The following is a 13,556-nucleotide window of genomic DNA, read 5'->3' as shown; positions in this document are numbered from 1 at the left end:
CTTTTGCTTTACTAGATTTTTAAACTTTTCAAGAATGCTCAAACTTGACTACACATCTTATATTGGTTATGGACTTGTCTCCTTGGCATATTACAATGTTGTTGCATCCCAGCGTTCATAACCTCTACCAGCTTTTTCAACTCATCAACCAATATAGGGCTCTCTTGAGTTTCAATTTTTGGAGATTTTTCTTTGTTGCCAGGTGTTCATCCTCTTAGGTAATTGTAGATTCATTGGTTGATTGACTTATGCCAAGGTCAAAGCATGGTGCACTAAAGTAGTCATCCAATGTGCAACCATCAGTAATCTAGCTTTGAGATCTTAAGTCAGTGAAAGATGTAGGATGACACATAAAATTGTTTAAGAATGCATCAAAATTGTTAAAAAAAATTAATTAAAACTTATGCATTAAGAGGGATTTTATGCTGAGTTTTCTCTGCAAGAGCTTCCTCATGAGCTTCTTGATGAGATTGTGGAGGACTGCAGGATGAAACATAAAATTATTTAATAAAGCACCGAAAAGAATTATGCTCTGAAAATGAATTTAACTAGAACTTATACTTTAATAGTTTCTTGCAAATATTCATTTATGTACAGGGAGCTATTATACAAATCAAATGAATTAGTCAATTCTTTCAGCAGTTTATGTTTGATGACATTCAAGCTCGGGATATGCCTCATTGCACCAAATTCCAATTCGTTCATAAAAGCTTTTTTTTTCATCACTCATTTTGCTGAATATATCTAATATCGATCTTGCGAAGCGCTACAAATCCTGAGTTTTCTGTAAATAAATGAAAATTATGTTATATAACTATATTTATACAATAAAAATAGAGTTGTTTTAATATATATATACTTACATTACATATTGGTGTCTTCTTTTTTAAGATGCTCTTCTCAACAATTTTTTTTATTGTCACTTTTGTTGTGATAAATAAAAAATTAGGTTAATAAATAATAATACTATATTTAACTCATAATTATACCGAAAGTACTTCTTGATTACTACACTCAAACATGCACAAAATGATACTAGAAGCACTACAAGAACCTTCTATTGCCTAATTACACCAAATTCAGGACAACAACACCAATTACACATCAATTTAGTCAAAATGTACCGAAAGTACTTCTTGAGTACTAGACACAAGCTCAATTCAAAGTATGCAAATCACTCAAACATGCACAAAAGTATTTACTAATTACTAAACACAAACTCAGTTTAAGCCATTCAAATCACTCAAACATGCATAAAAACACATAAAAATCACTTAACATGCCAAAAATGACACCAAAAGCACTACAGCAACCTTCTATGGCCTAATTACACTAAATACAGAACAACAACACCAATTACACCTCAATTTAGACAAAATGCACCGAAAGTACTTCTTGATTACTAGACACAAACTCAGTTCAAAGCATGCAAATCACAAAAACATGCATAAAAATACATGAAAATCACTCAAACATGCAAAAATGACAACATAATTACTACAACATTTTATGGCCTAATTACACCAAATTTAAGACAAAAATACCAATTCCACCACAATTCAATCAAAATGCACCGAAAGTACTTACTGATTATTAGACACAAACTCAGTTCAAAGCATGCAAATTAAATTTTGGATTAGAAAAAATGATTAATATAGGTTAAATGATACCAGAAGCACTATAACAATATTCTTACACCACCTAACACAATTATCACAAAATAAACAGTATAAAGAGAATAATGATATCTATGTTATTGCAAGAACAGAAACTGAATATATTAAATACATAGAAATATGACTATTTATTGTTTCGCGATAAAAAATGCGAAAGAGAAAAGTGAAAAATATGGAAGATTAGTTTTTGAGTACCTTCAATAATCTTTCGTCTTCTCATTCGGTGTTTCTTGTTGAAGATTTCGAACGTAGCTCCGAAATTTTCTTGAGTTTTTGCGAAGATTTTCACAGAGTTTTTAGAGATTTTGAGCGTCATTTGAAGTTTCTTTGCTGTGGTTTTGAGAAAGGAACAATTTTTTATATTAATGTGGCGGCTTTAAAACATCTTGTTGCGTTAGTGAGCAGTGGTGCCAACATGTATGTATACTCTCTCTTATAAAGTTGGTTTTAGTTGGATTTAGACCAACTTAATTAAATTTAGTTGTCAAAAAAAATTTGTTTATATTGTTTTACCAAATATTTTTGTGTGAATGTTTATTATTGTGTATTTATTGTAGTAGATTACAGGCGACAGCTACAAAATCTGGTCTCCATGCGGTATACTATGCTATAAAAAGCTTAAAAATTCTTCAGTCAATACCCCTAACAAAATCCTTTGATTTAACCAATTCTATGGTGATTTCATTTTAATTTAGTTAATGCTTATGTGCTATACTTATTCACAGTGCTTGGAGGAAGATTCGGTTGATGGGACATAGTTTTCAGATGAAGATGTGATTGTTCACCATTTGCCTATGCAAGAGAGGAAGAAAAACTGAAAGGAAAATAAATGGTATGACCATGAACCCTCAACAACATTGAATGCGTGTTCCTACGAGGGAAGTCTCCTTAAAAACAACGCTTGCTATGGCGAAGAAAAAGAAACCCAGCGAATATAAAGAGAGGACATCAGCGATACTCTTTTCCAGTTTTGTGTCTCATTCAAGTATTGTTTACTCTGAACGGAAGGGAGAAGCTTCTCTTAATTCCCAAACACATTTTTATTCCGTAATCAATTTGGCTATTTGTAAATTGTGCATATAATAAATTATTGACTAAAATCAAGAATATTTACATAGAAAAGTATAATGGTTATTTTTTGTAATGCTATATAATCATTGATTTTTTTGAACAACATGAACAATCACAAATTTAAGTACACTACATTTTCAAATGAATCACCTAAATTTTAATATTAGAATAACTATTCACACACTTAATAAAATAAATATCCGATATATTTATTATTGATATTGTTTAATATTTTGATTGTCTACTTATACTTTATTTTTTCTTTTAATAAATTGTTAGAAGATTTTTATCATCAACCGACGCTATTTTTACTGACTTTATTACCACATTAATGAGATACATTCTCTGCCGTTCCATGGATCACAGTACAAGGATATGTACCCTACTAGCCTGTAAAGTAAAAGGAATACCCTCAAAATTTTAAATTCAAGATACAATAGCAGTCTACAAAGACATAGCAATGATGATGAGTTAATGATGGCATGACGAAGAAAACAGAGAAGCTTAGATGAGGGTCCCAATCCGAAACCTGAAAATGCTAGCAAACCATCCACGACAAGTCCATAACCAGCAATGTGAACCCTACCCACATGTACCACCCTTCATATATTCTTGACTTTGCCTCCCAAACCCTGCACCCCATCCAGCTACTCTTTCTTTTTTCTCCACATTTTTTAATTAATATTTTCATTACTAGAAGGAGACCAAAAGCGTGTTTGAAACCTCATTCTCCACATTCTCCAATTATAAGCCACCTCATAGATCCCAAAATTCAAACCCAGCTCAGAGTCTCACACTCACACGCCATTTTCCATTCTCAAAAGATTAACAAAACTATGCAATCTAGATTAACAAAACCAAAAACATTACTACTCTTCTTCGCAGGTCTCTTATTGCTTCCATGTTCATGTTTATGCTCTTCCACCACCAACAAAGCCAAAAACGCCACCATTATTCCCCATCAGTTTAAGGAAGCACCTCAATTCTACAACTCCCCGGACTGCCCCTCCGTCATGGACACCGACAGCGATGACACTAACACGGACACGGACACGGACACGTACATATGCTCGGAAGAAGCAGTACACGTGGCAATGACTCTAGACACAACATACATCCGAGGATCCATGGCTGCAATCCTTTCAGTCCTCCAACACTCTTCCTGCCCACAAAACATCTTCTTCCACTTCGTCTGCTCCTCCAACGCGTCACTCCTACGCGCCGCCATCTCCAACTCCTTCCCTTACCTCAAGTTCCACCTCTATCATTTTGACAACGCCACCGTCTCCGGCCTCATCTCCACCTCAATCCGCTCCGCACTTGACTGCCCTCTTAACTACGCCCGCAGCTACCTTGCCAATCTCCTTCCACTCTGCGTCCGCCGCGTCGTCTACTTGGACTCCGACCTCATACTCGTCGACGACATTGCGAAACTCGCAGCCACCCCACTAGGCCAAACGGCGGTTCTTGCAGCGCCGCAATACTGCAACGCGAATTTCACAGCGTACTTCACACAAACATTCTGGTCGAATCCTTCTCTGTCGCTTACATTCGCGAACAGAGAGCCTTGCTACTTCAACACAGGGGTCATGGTGATCGATCTGGATCGGTGGCGCCATGGGGATTACACGAGGAAGATCGAGGAGTGGATGGAGGTGCAGAAGAGGACGAGGATCTACGAGCTTGGTTCTCTGCCACCGTTTCTTCTTGTTTTCGCTGGAAATATTGCTACCGTGGATCATAGGTGGAACCAGCATGGTTTGGGTGGTGACAATTTTCGTGGTTTGTGCAGAGATCTGCATCCTGGTCCTGTGAGTTTGTTGCATTGGAGTGGCAAAGGTAAGCCATGGGTGAGGTTGGACGCTAATAGGCCTTGCCCTTTGGATGCTCTTTGGGCACCTTATGATTTGTTGCTCACTCCATTTTCTCTTGATTCTTGAAGCTAGCTATCTAACATGCTTCGATTATCATTCACGTGTTTATAAAATTTTGGATTATTCGATCTATACATATATACACATATACATAAATACATATATAGGTACATATTATGCGATTTGAAGAAGGAGGAAGAGTGCAGAGAGGGTAACAAAGATTCAGACATGAAAGGTGAAGGTGACTAGTGATGATAGTATGATATTCATTTTCCAGCAGTGACGGATAGATAATTGATCCAATTAATAATTGTCTACTCTGTTATATTACTGTTGTTGTATCCAATAACTGTGCATATCATAATAATTCTCAAGTGCTCCTTATTTTTAAGCTGGATGCCTGAATTATACTTCTTAAAAATAATAATAAAATAAAGAAATGTGTAGACAATTATTCATACTCGTTTAGTCGTTTTATTTTTCCATCATCGTTATTATACATGCTAGCTGTGCTGCTGATAATTGTTATATATGGCCAAGCTATGTGCAAAAGTGGCAACGACATTGCTCCTGAGACAACCATACATGGGTCGATTCCTGGCTATAGCTGAGATATGGTTTCAATACGTGGCTGTGTATATAAATGCATTTCAAAAGAAAAAAAAATAATGTATCATAAATAAATATCAAACTTCTTTGAAATAAAGAGATTTATAAAATAAAAAATTAAATTTTAATCAACTTTAAATCAAAATAATAAAACTTACACATGTATAAAAATAATAAATTTAATAATAATAATAATAATTAGATTCTTAGTTTTTTTTACTTTATAAGTATATTATTTTGTATGCACCACCAGATCCTTAAATAATACATTACAGTAAAATGGTCAATGACTATTGAACATGACTATTCATCATTTGACAACCTGTAAGATATTATTATTCTTCGAATTCATTTCGTTCCCACTTGTTCTTCCTTATTCCCGTTCCCAAGCTTAAAATAACCACTGTTTATCCTTTACACAAAAAAGGCTTGAATTTTATATGTTCTTTTTTATTTGAAAATTTGCAAAAAGAAAAGGCAGTGTCGGTGGTGGAATATAATGAACGAAAACTTGGGAGGACATCAAGATATCTACCAACGCGAAGCAAGTTTACAAAGATTAAGCATCGAAGAATACTGTAAAATTATCAGAATTTATTTTAATTATTTTAGTTTAATTTTTTAAATTTAGTAGTTTAATAATATATTTTATTCTATATTTTTAAACTTTAATAATTAATTAATAATAAAAATAATAAATTCTAACTTTTATATTTCTCCAAATAAATCGAAGTTAAGACTTGTTTTATATATATATATATATGGAAATATTTTAAGTGCATCCGAGAATATTGGTGCACCAATTATTTTAACCGTTGATTTCAATTAATATATATTATATATATTTTTTATAATTCAGATCAATGGTTAAAACAACTAGTACACCAGTACTCTTGATACACTTGAAATGTTTNTTAAAATTTAAAATATTATATAAACTAAAGTGTTATAATTTTATTAAAGTACAAATGCAAAAGTCAATTAAAAAAAAATCAAACACAATAATAATATAAAAATTTGTCATCAATCATCAAAATCTGCAAAAATTTAGTTGCCTATTATGAAGTGCTCCATTGTTATTGCGCTGAACAAATTGGTCCCCAACTATTATTCTTGCCTAACATAATATATAATTAACCATTGCATAATCTTAGTTAATTTGATCAAAGTCATCAAACCAATGCTTTAATATGCTATAGAATACTATTCGAAAAATAAATTATTTTAGGCTTTCAGGTATGCCATGCTCTAAATATGTCTACACAACATTCAAGCCAAAAAATATTATGTTGATTATCCTCATCATGTTACATAGGCTAAGATATTAATGATAACAAATGATATATCTTACATTCAGTATGCAGAAATAATTATGTGTTTATCCAAAATACAAGCTTCTCTTGATGAGTAAGATCCTTTAATTTCACAGAAACAAGCTTTCCAAGTAAAAACATGAACAAGTTTATTATATTAGAGGAACATAACAACCAAAAAGAGCTAGTAAGTAATAACCTTTTATATAACTTACTTTAATCTGTGGATCAGAAACACTGCTCACTACAAAATTTTTTTTGAATAATATTGGATTTAGCGGTGGATTTACATCAAGTAATAACATTAAATTCATAAGGTTAAGTAATTATCAGTAAATTCTATTTTCTGATAATAAATCCAATGATAATATTTGAAGGGAAAATAAATTAAATTAGCGTGTCCTTTACAGTCAAGTTTATCGTCGGAAAAATTCGACAGTAACTCCAATTAGTGAAACGTTGCGTTTTGGTGACCTGCAATGGTTTATCGTCGAAATTTTTTTACGGTAAATCCGACGGTAAAAGGGGCATAAATTCAAATCATGAACCTTCTTCTCCCTTATCCGAACCCTCACTACCATCACCATCATCTCTTTCTCTAGACCACCGCAATCGTCATCCCCTCTCTATCGTCGTCAACCATTTACGCCGACCCCTACTTCTTCTCCTTCTTCCGCTCCCCCTATCTCTCTCCTTCATCGTCATCATCATCTGCCATCACCACCATCTTCCGCACTGTAACTTTAGCGACCACCACTGCAACATCCACCTCTTTTCTTATTTCTTGCTCTGTTCTTCATTACAGGTTCTTGAACAACTCGTTTCCAATTTTTTTAATTTAGTTTAGGTTTGAGTAGAATTACAATTTTAATTTTGAATCAGTTTCAAAGTTAGTTCAGTTTAGTTTTCTAATCTTAGTGGATTTAAGTTGATTAAGTTAGACTAGATTCAATACATTAGGTTTTAATTTGTTGAAGTATTTGGAATTATCTAATTGTTGCGTTGATGATTGTTTTGTTGAGAAATTATTGTTGAGATTGTTTGATAATTATTTAATTTTAGTTTAATTTAGTTTAGGTTTGATTAGAATTTCAATTTTAGTTTTGAATCAGTTTCAAAGTTAGTTCAGTTTAGTTTTCTAATTAATCTTAGTAGATTTAGGTTGATTAAGTTAGGTTAGATTCAATACATTCGGTTTTGAATTATTGAAGTGTTTGGAATTGTCTAATTATGTTAATTGATGTGTTGACAACTGTTTTGTTGAGAAACTATTGCTGAGATTGTTTGATAATTGTTTAATTTTAGTTTAATTTAGTTCAGCTTTGATTAGATTTTTAATTTTAATTTTGAATCATTTTCAAAGTTAGTTCAGTTTAGTTTTCTAATCTTAGTGAATTTAGGTTGATTAAGTTAGATTAGACTCAATACATTCGATTTTGAATTGTTAAAGTGTTTGAAATTATCTAATTGTATTAATTGCTGCGTTGATGACTGTTTTACTGAGAAATTGTTCCTGAGATTGTTTAATAATTGTTTAATTTTAGTTTAGTTTTAATTAGAATTTCAATTTTAATTTTGAATCAATTTCAAAGTTAGTTCAGTTTAGGTTTCTAATCTTAGTAGATTTAGGTTGATTAAGTTAGGTTAGATTCAATACATTCGGTTTTGAATCATTGAAGTGTTTGAAATTGTCTAATTGTGTAAATTGTTGCGTTAATGATTATTTTGCTGAGAAATTGTTGATGAGATTGTTTGATAATTTGATATTTGCGAAATGACGAGAGGTAGAGGTGCTGAGGATCAAGCTGCTGGTCGTTGTCGTAACCATGGTTGGGGTAGAGGAAGGGTTTCTTCCGGTACCCCCGATTACGTGTCTCCATTTACTGCGACGACGACGCCTTCGACCGCTGAATAGCCCGTATCCACTGCGACGCCGCCTCCAATGACGGATGCCGTGGCCCCGAGTCTAGCCAAGAAAGTGAGGCAGCAGCTGATGTCCCTCCACCACCTCCTATCGTACGGTTGACCGTTTGGCCTAATAGTGACACAGGGTAAGTATCACATTCAGTCTCGTTTATTTCCAGTTTATGGTTATCACTGAAAGTGCATGAAAATTGATTCTAGTTTAGTGGATTTAGGTTTGAATGCTGGTTAGTGTTTTTAAGTTTCAATCATTATGATTAACTTTATTGCTGAAAGTTCCTGAAAATTGATTCTCTTCTGGTGGATTTAGGTTGATTTGGTTGCCTAGTTAGTGTTTTCCATTTCAATTATTATGATTGTTGTTGAAAGTTCCTAAAAATTGATTCTTGTTTAGTGGATTTAGGTTGATTTGGTTGCCTGGTTATTGTTTTAAGTTTCAATGATTTTGATTAAATTTATTGCTAAAAGTTTTTGAAAATTGATTCTTGTTTAGTGGATTTAGGTTGATTTGGTTGCCTGGTTATTGTTTTAAGTTTCAATTATTATGATTCCAGTTTAGTGGATTCAGGTTGATTCTTTTTTGTGGGTTGTTGTTAAGTTTGCGCCGAACAACAACGCGTGTACTTAGGAGATGACCAATGTCAAGCTGATGTACGACCAGCCCTAGCCCGGCTACAAGAAGATCCTCACTGAGACTAGAAAATACTGGTTTGAGAAATGGGAGGTAATTGGTTTTTTTTTCTGTTTCAAACCTTTTTAGTTAGTTTATATCATCTATCTTAACTAATTTTAAAGTTTTTTTTTTGTTTCATCTGCACTTTATATGAGATGCTAAGCATGACCTGACCATCCGAAAGATATTCAATCATAGAATGGGTTGGCGGCTCCAGCAGATGCTGGATGATCTTTGTCAGGGAGTGGAGGGAGTTGCTAGAGCAAATGCAGCGTATGGAGGCTCAGATGGAGTTGTGATAAACCACTATTTTATGGTATATTTTGGATTGAATTGAGTGAATTTTGTCAATTATTCTCACATTATTCATGTAAATTGTATGTTTTTACGTTTTCTTCCTAATTTTGTGCTATAATTGAAAACATGCTTCTTTGACTCTAAATTACTAATTTTTAATCCTCTGTTATTATCATTCGATGCCGTGATATGTGTGTTAAGTGATTTCAAGATTTATAGGACAAGAATGACTTAAAGGATGGAAAGGAAGCATGTAAAAGTGGAAGGACCACAAGAAATTGAAGTTTTGAGAAGCTGGTGTCCACGCGCATGCATGGCTGACGCGTACGCGTGACCAAGCCATAGTCCATATGACGCGTATGCGAGGATGACGCGTACATGTGGCCAGTTCAATATCCAGCAACGCATACGCGTGGCTGACGCATACGCTTGACGAGCGTTACGTGCTGCAATGAACATAATTCGTTGGGGGCGATTTCTGGGCTGCTTTTAACCCATTTTTAGGCCCGAAAATACAAATTAGAGGCCGGGGAATGGAGCAGAATTTAGTTTCTCTTCTACCTTTTATTGTTCTAGCACCTTTGTCTTTTAATTCTACTTGTTATTTTCTTCACTTTGTTGGCTTTATGTTATGCATTCTTGCTACTCTTGATCTTTATTTATGCAATTTATATTTTCATGTTATTAATGCTTCCTTTAATTTGTGTTATTATTTTCTTGCAATTGTTAGTCTTGGGTTTTACTATTTCTTGTTAGTTTTCCATGTTTTTATTTTGTGCTTTCTAAATGTTTGATAAAATGTTTTGTTGGATTTTAATTTAGATTTTTGTGTTCTTGGCTTGGGTTGATGATTTGGAGACTCTTGAATTGTCAAAGTCTCTTGTTGATTGGTAATTGAAGATTGCCGATTAGCTTGAACTTCACTAAATCTAGTCTCTCACTATGAGTTGACTAGGACTTGTGAACTCAAGTTGATTGTATGCACTTGACTTTCCTTCATTGGTTAGAGGTTAACTAAGTGAAGGCAATTTACATTTACCATCACAAGTGACAACGATAATGAGGATAGGACTTCTAATTCTCTTTCCTTGCTAAGAGCTTTCTTAGTTATTAGTTTATTTTCTTGCCATTTTACTTTCTTGTTTCTTATTACAAAAACCCCAAAATATATCTCATAGCCAATAATAAACTACACTTCCCTGCAATTCCTTGAGAGACGACTCGAGGTTTGAATACTTCAATTTATTTTTATTGAGGTTTGTACTTGTGACAAACAATTTAAACGTTGATTGAGGTTTAATTGTCAGTTTAGATCTATACTTGCAATGTGATTATTTTAGTGAAAATTCTTTACCGATAATTTTCCTCCGTCAAGGTGTACTAGGCCCAGATACATGCCACTAACGTCGTCCTTGTTGGTAGCAGCAGTCCTACTACAGGTGGCAGGGATTCTGCTGGTGGCAGACGGATATCACCGCCTTCTGTGCCGCCGACTCAGGGCCACGGGACCGACGACGACGACTACTACTACTACTACTACCTAGATCTATAGATATTAGTTTTTCTTTTTATTGTTTCGTTATATTTATTTGATGTACTTGACTTTTAATTTATTTGAACATTGTATTATTTATTTTAAATAAAAGTTTTTCATCATTCACGAATTGACCACTAATTATGTGAAAAAATTAAATTTAAAATTAAAATTGACCATTTATTTCAAAATAAAAATAAAAGAAATTCACATTACCGTCTAAATTACTGTAGGAATAATCTGATGGTAATAGTGCGCGAAACAATAATTTTTAGTGCCAATAATACCGTCAAAAAAATCTATCGATAACCAATTGGTTTTCCAAGCTGGTAATCTGTCAAAGAATCCGACAGTAATCTAGTAATTTGTCGAAGATTCCAATAGTAATTATTATCGGACGAAAAATTCCAACAGTAAATATTTACCGACGAAGTTTATACAATCTGATTGTTTTCAACAATAAATTTGACAATAATTAACTTATCGTCGAATTTTTTCATTTTTTCGACGGTACTAAGCATTTTCTTATAGTGGCCTTTGTTGTTTGGTTGAGATCCACATTGGAGCCTTTAATCCCACATAGATTATTGTATGCACTAGCATCTTTTCTTGTTTTGGAATCTGAACATGTACCATAAGGATCACTCAACTGTTCCTTTTCCTTGCTGATTTGATTTCTAAGTGTGCCAATTCTAAAAAATGTGCTACACAAACACTTGACAAAATCCTCTAAAACTCTGTTGGGTATGCTATCAACTTCTGGTGCCTTACCGTTCGATGAAATTGAGGAATTCTACGCTCTTTTTTTTATCTACTAATCTCCACTCTCACTAAACACCAAGAAAAACAAATCATTGAACAATCATTTCTTGTAATACTCATTCAGTAATCTAGATAACTAAATATATTTGCATACAATTACCTAGATTTCAAAATCAATGGATAGATCCCTCAAAAATCCAATTATCAACATAGGAGGGGACACAGCTTCAAAATCGAAAACAAGTTTTTCAACCACTTTCACAAACAAGTTGCATAAAGGAAGCCCCCATGTTTATTTTGATTTTGATTCTAGTACCCATTACAAAACACAAAACACAAAATAGCAATACAGCTGATAACTGAAATTTATCATGCCGATATAGAATTCAATAATGGATATAATCGTGAGTATAGTCTAATCGACATTCAAACTTCGCATCAAACAATCCTACAATCTATAACCGAGAGTACTAGTCTCCCGAGTCGTCCTCCCTTGGAATTGCTAGAGAATGCATCTTATTGATTAGGAAGCCTTATTATGATTCTTTGAGGGTTTAGCAAAATAGATGACAAACAATCAATCTTTAGAAGGCTTGGCCTAGGGTTGGCATTAGAAATTTTACTCCATAACTAGTGTTGGCATTTTATCAAACAATTGATGAGCAAGGATGAAAGGCATAGTAGAAATGAGAAGAAAGTAGAATTGAAAGTGCTCAACAATTAACAAAGAACAACAATGGAAATGAACTTCTCAAGAAATTGATAAAATCCAAAACTACAAAGTTGAATCTAGGATCTATGAGAATTGAGCAATTACAAGCACTAATTGAGATTGGAGAAGAAGATCTATAACATGAACAAAGTAAATTGAGAATTGCAATGGATCTCACCAAAGAGTGATTGAGAATTCATTAGTGAAGAAGATGAACCCTAATGAGAGCTTGGAATCTCCCTCTCTCTCTCTCTCTCCAAGAGTGTAACTACCAATAGCAAAAAATCTAGAACAATCTAAAATGAGCCAAAAGTCCCTTAACCCTTCAACCCCTGGTCTTCTTAAGCTCTTCCCGCCAAGGCACTTCCCCAAGATGAGATCTCCAACTGTCTCCACGCCCAGGTCACGTGACTCTTTTTTAAAAAAAATCATATTCGAGCATCGGCGCGCACGCGCAAAGCACGCGTGCGCGCCACTGGGGCATCTTGCAATGCGAGCGGAGGCGCAACGTACGCGTGCGCGCCCATGGGGATTATGGCCTAGCCACTACACATGCCGGCTCGTGGCTTGGCTTCTGGCTTTGACTTCTAGCTGCGCAATCCACGCGGGCGCGCCAAGTACGCGCACGCGCCCTTGCTGATGTTCCCAAAGCTCAATTTCTCATGCTCCTTTCCTTTGCGCCCATTCTCCTTCTCTCTTCCGGTTCATCCTTGCCTTATATTCTGAAACCACTTAACACACAGGTCACGGCATCGAATGGCACCAAGAGAAGATTAGAAATGTATCTAATTTAGTGCAAAATAAGCATGTTTTCATCCATGAGGCAAAAATTAGGAAAGGAACACAAAGTCTTGTATTTTCATATGAAAAGCGTGTGGACTCATTGATAAAACCCCTGAAATTAATACAAGATAAACCCTCAAAATGAGGCTTATCAACAGCAGAGCAAGCAGAGCTAATCAATAATCAAATAATCATTCAATAAAATTAAGAATAGAAAATATTCAACAACCATTCAATGATTTTTGAAATCTGAACAAAGCATAAAAAAACAAAGAACAAGTGAGCACTAACCTTCTAGGTAGAGTATCATGGAGAGCAGTTGAGTGCGA

The 13,556-nt window shown here is 34.3% G+C and overlaps 1 protein-coding gene across 1 annotated transcript; it reads left to right on the top strand.

Moving 5' to 3' along the window:
- Positions 1-3,362: 3,362 nt before the first annotated feature.
- LOC107460324 (probable galacturonosyltransferase-like 1) lies at positions 3,363-5,081 on the top strand. The gene has a single exon (XM_016078683.3). The coding sequence runs from the start codon at positions 3,584-3,586 to the stop codon at positions 4,685-4,687; it is 1,104 nt and encodes a 367-aa protein (XP_015934169.2). The 5' UTR covers positions 3,363-3,583; the 3' UTR covers positions 4,688-5,081.
- Positions 5,082-13,556: the final 8,475 nt, after the last annotated feature.

Source organism: Arachis duranensis, chromosome 2 (assembly GCF_000817695.3).
Source record: "Arachis duranensis cultivar V14167 chromosome 2, aradu.V14167.gnm2.J7QH, whole genome shotgun sequence".
NCBI lineage: Eukaryota > Viridiplantae > Streptophyta > Magnoliopsida > Fabales > Fabaceae > Arachis > Arachis duranensis.
Note: the sequence above shows the minus strand (reverse complement) of the source record. Positions and strands in the feature narration are given on the sequence as shown.

Coding starts and splice junctions, on each gene's coding strand:
- LOC107460324 (XM_016078683.3), top strand. CDS start 3,584: ATGCAATCTAGATTAACAAAACCAAAAACATTACTACTCTTCTTCGCA.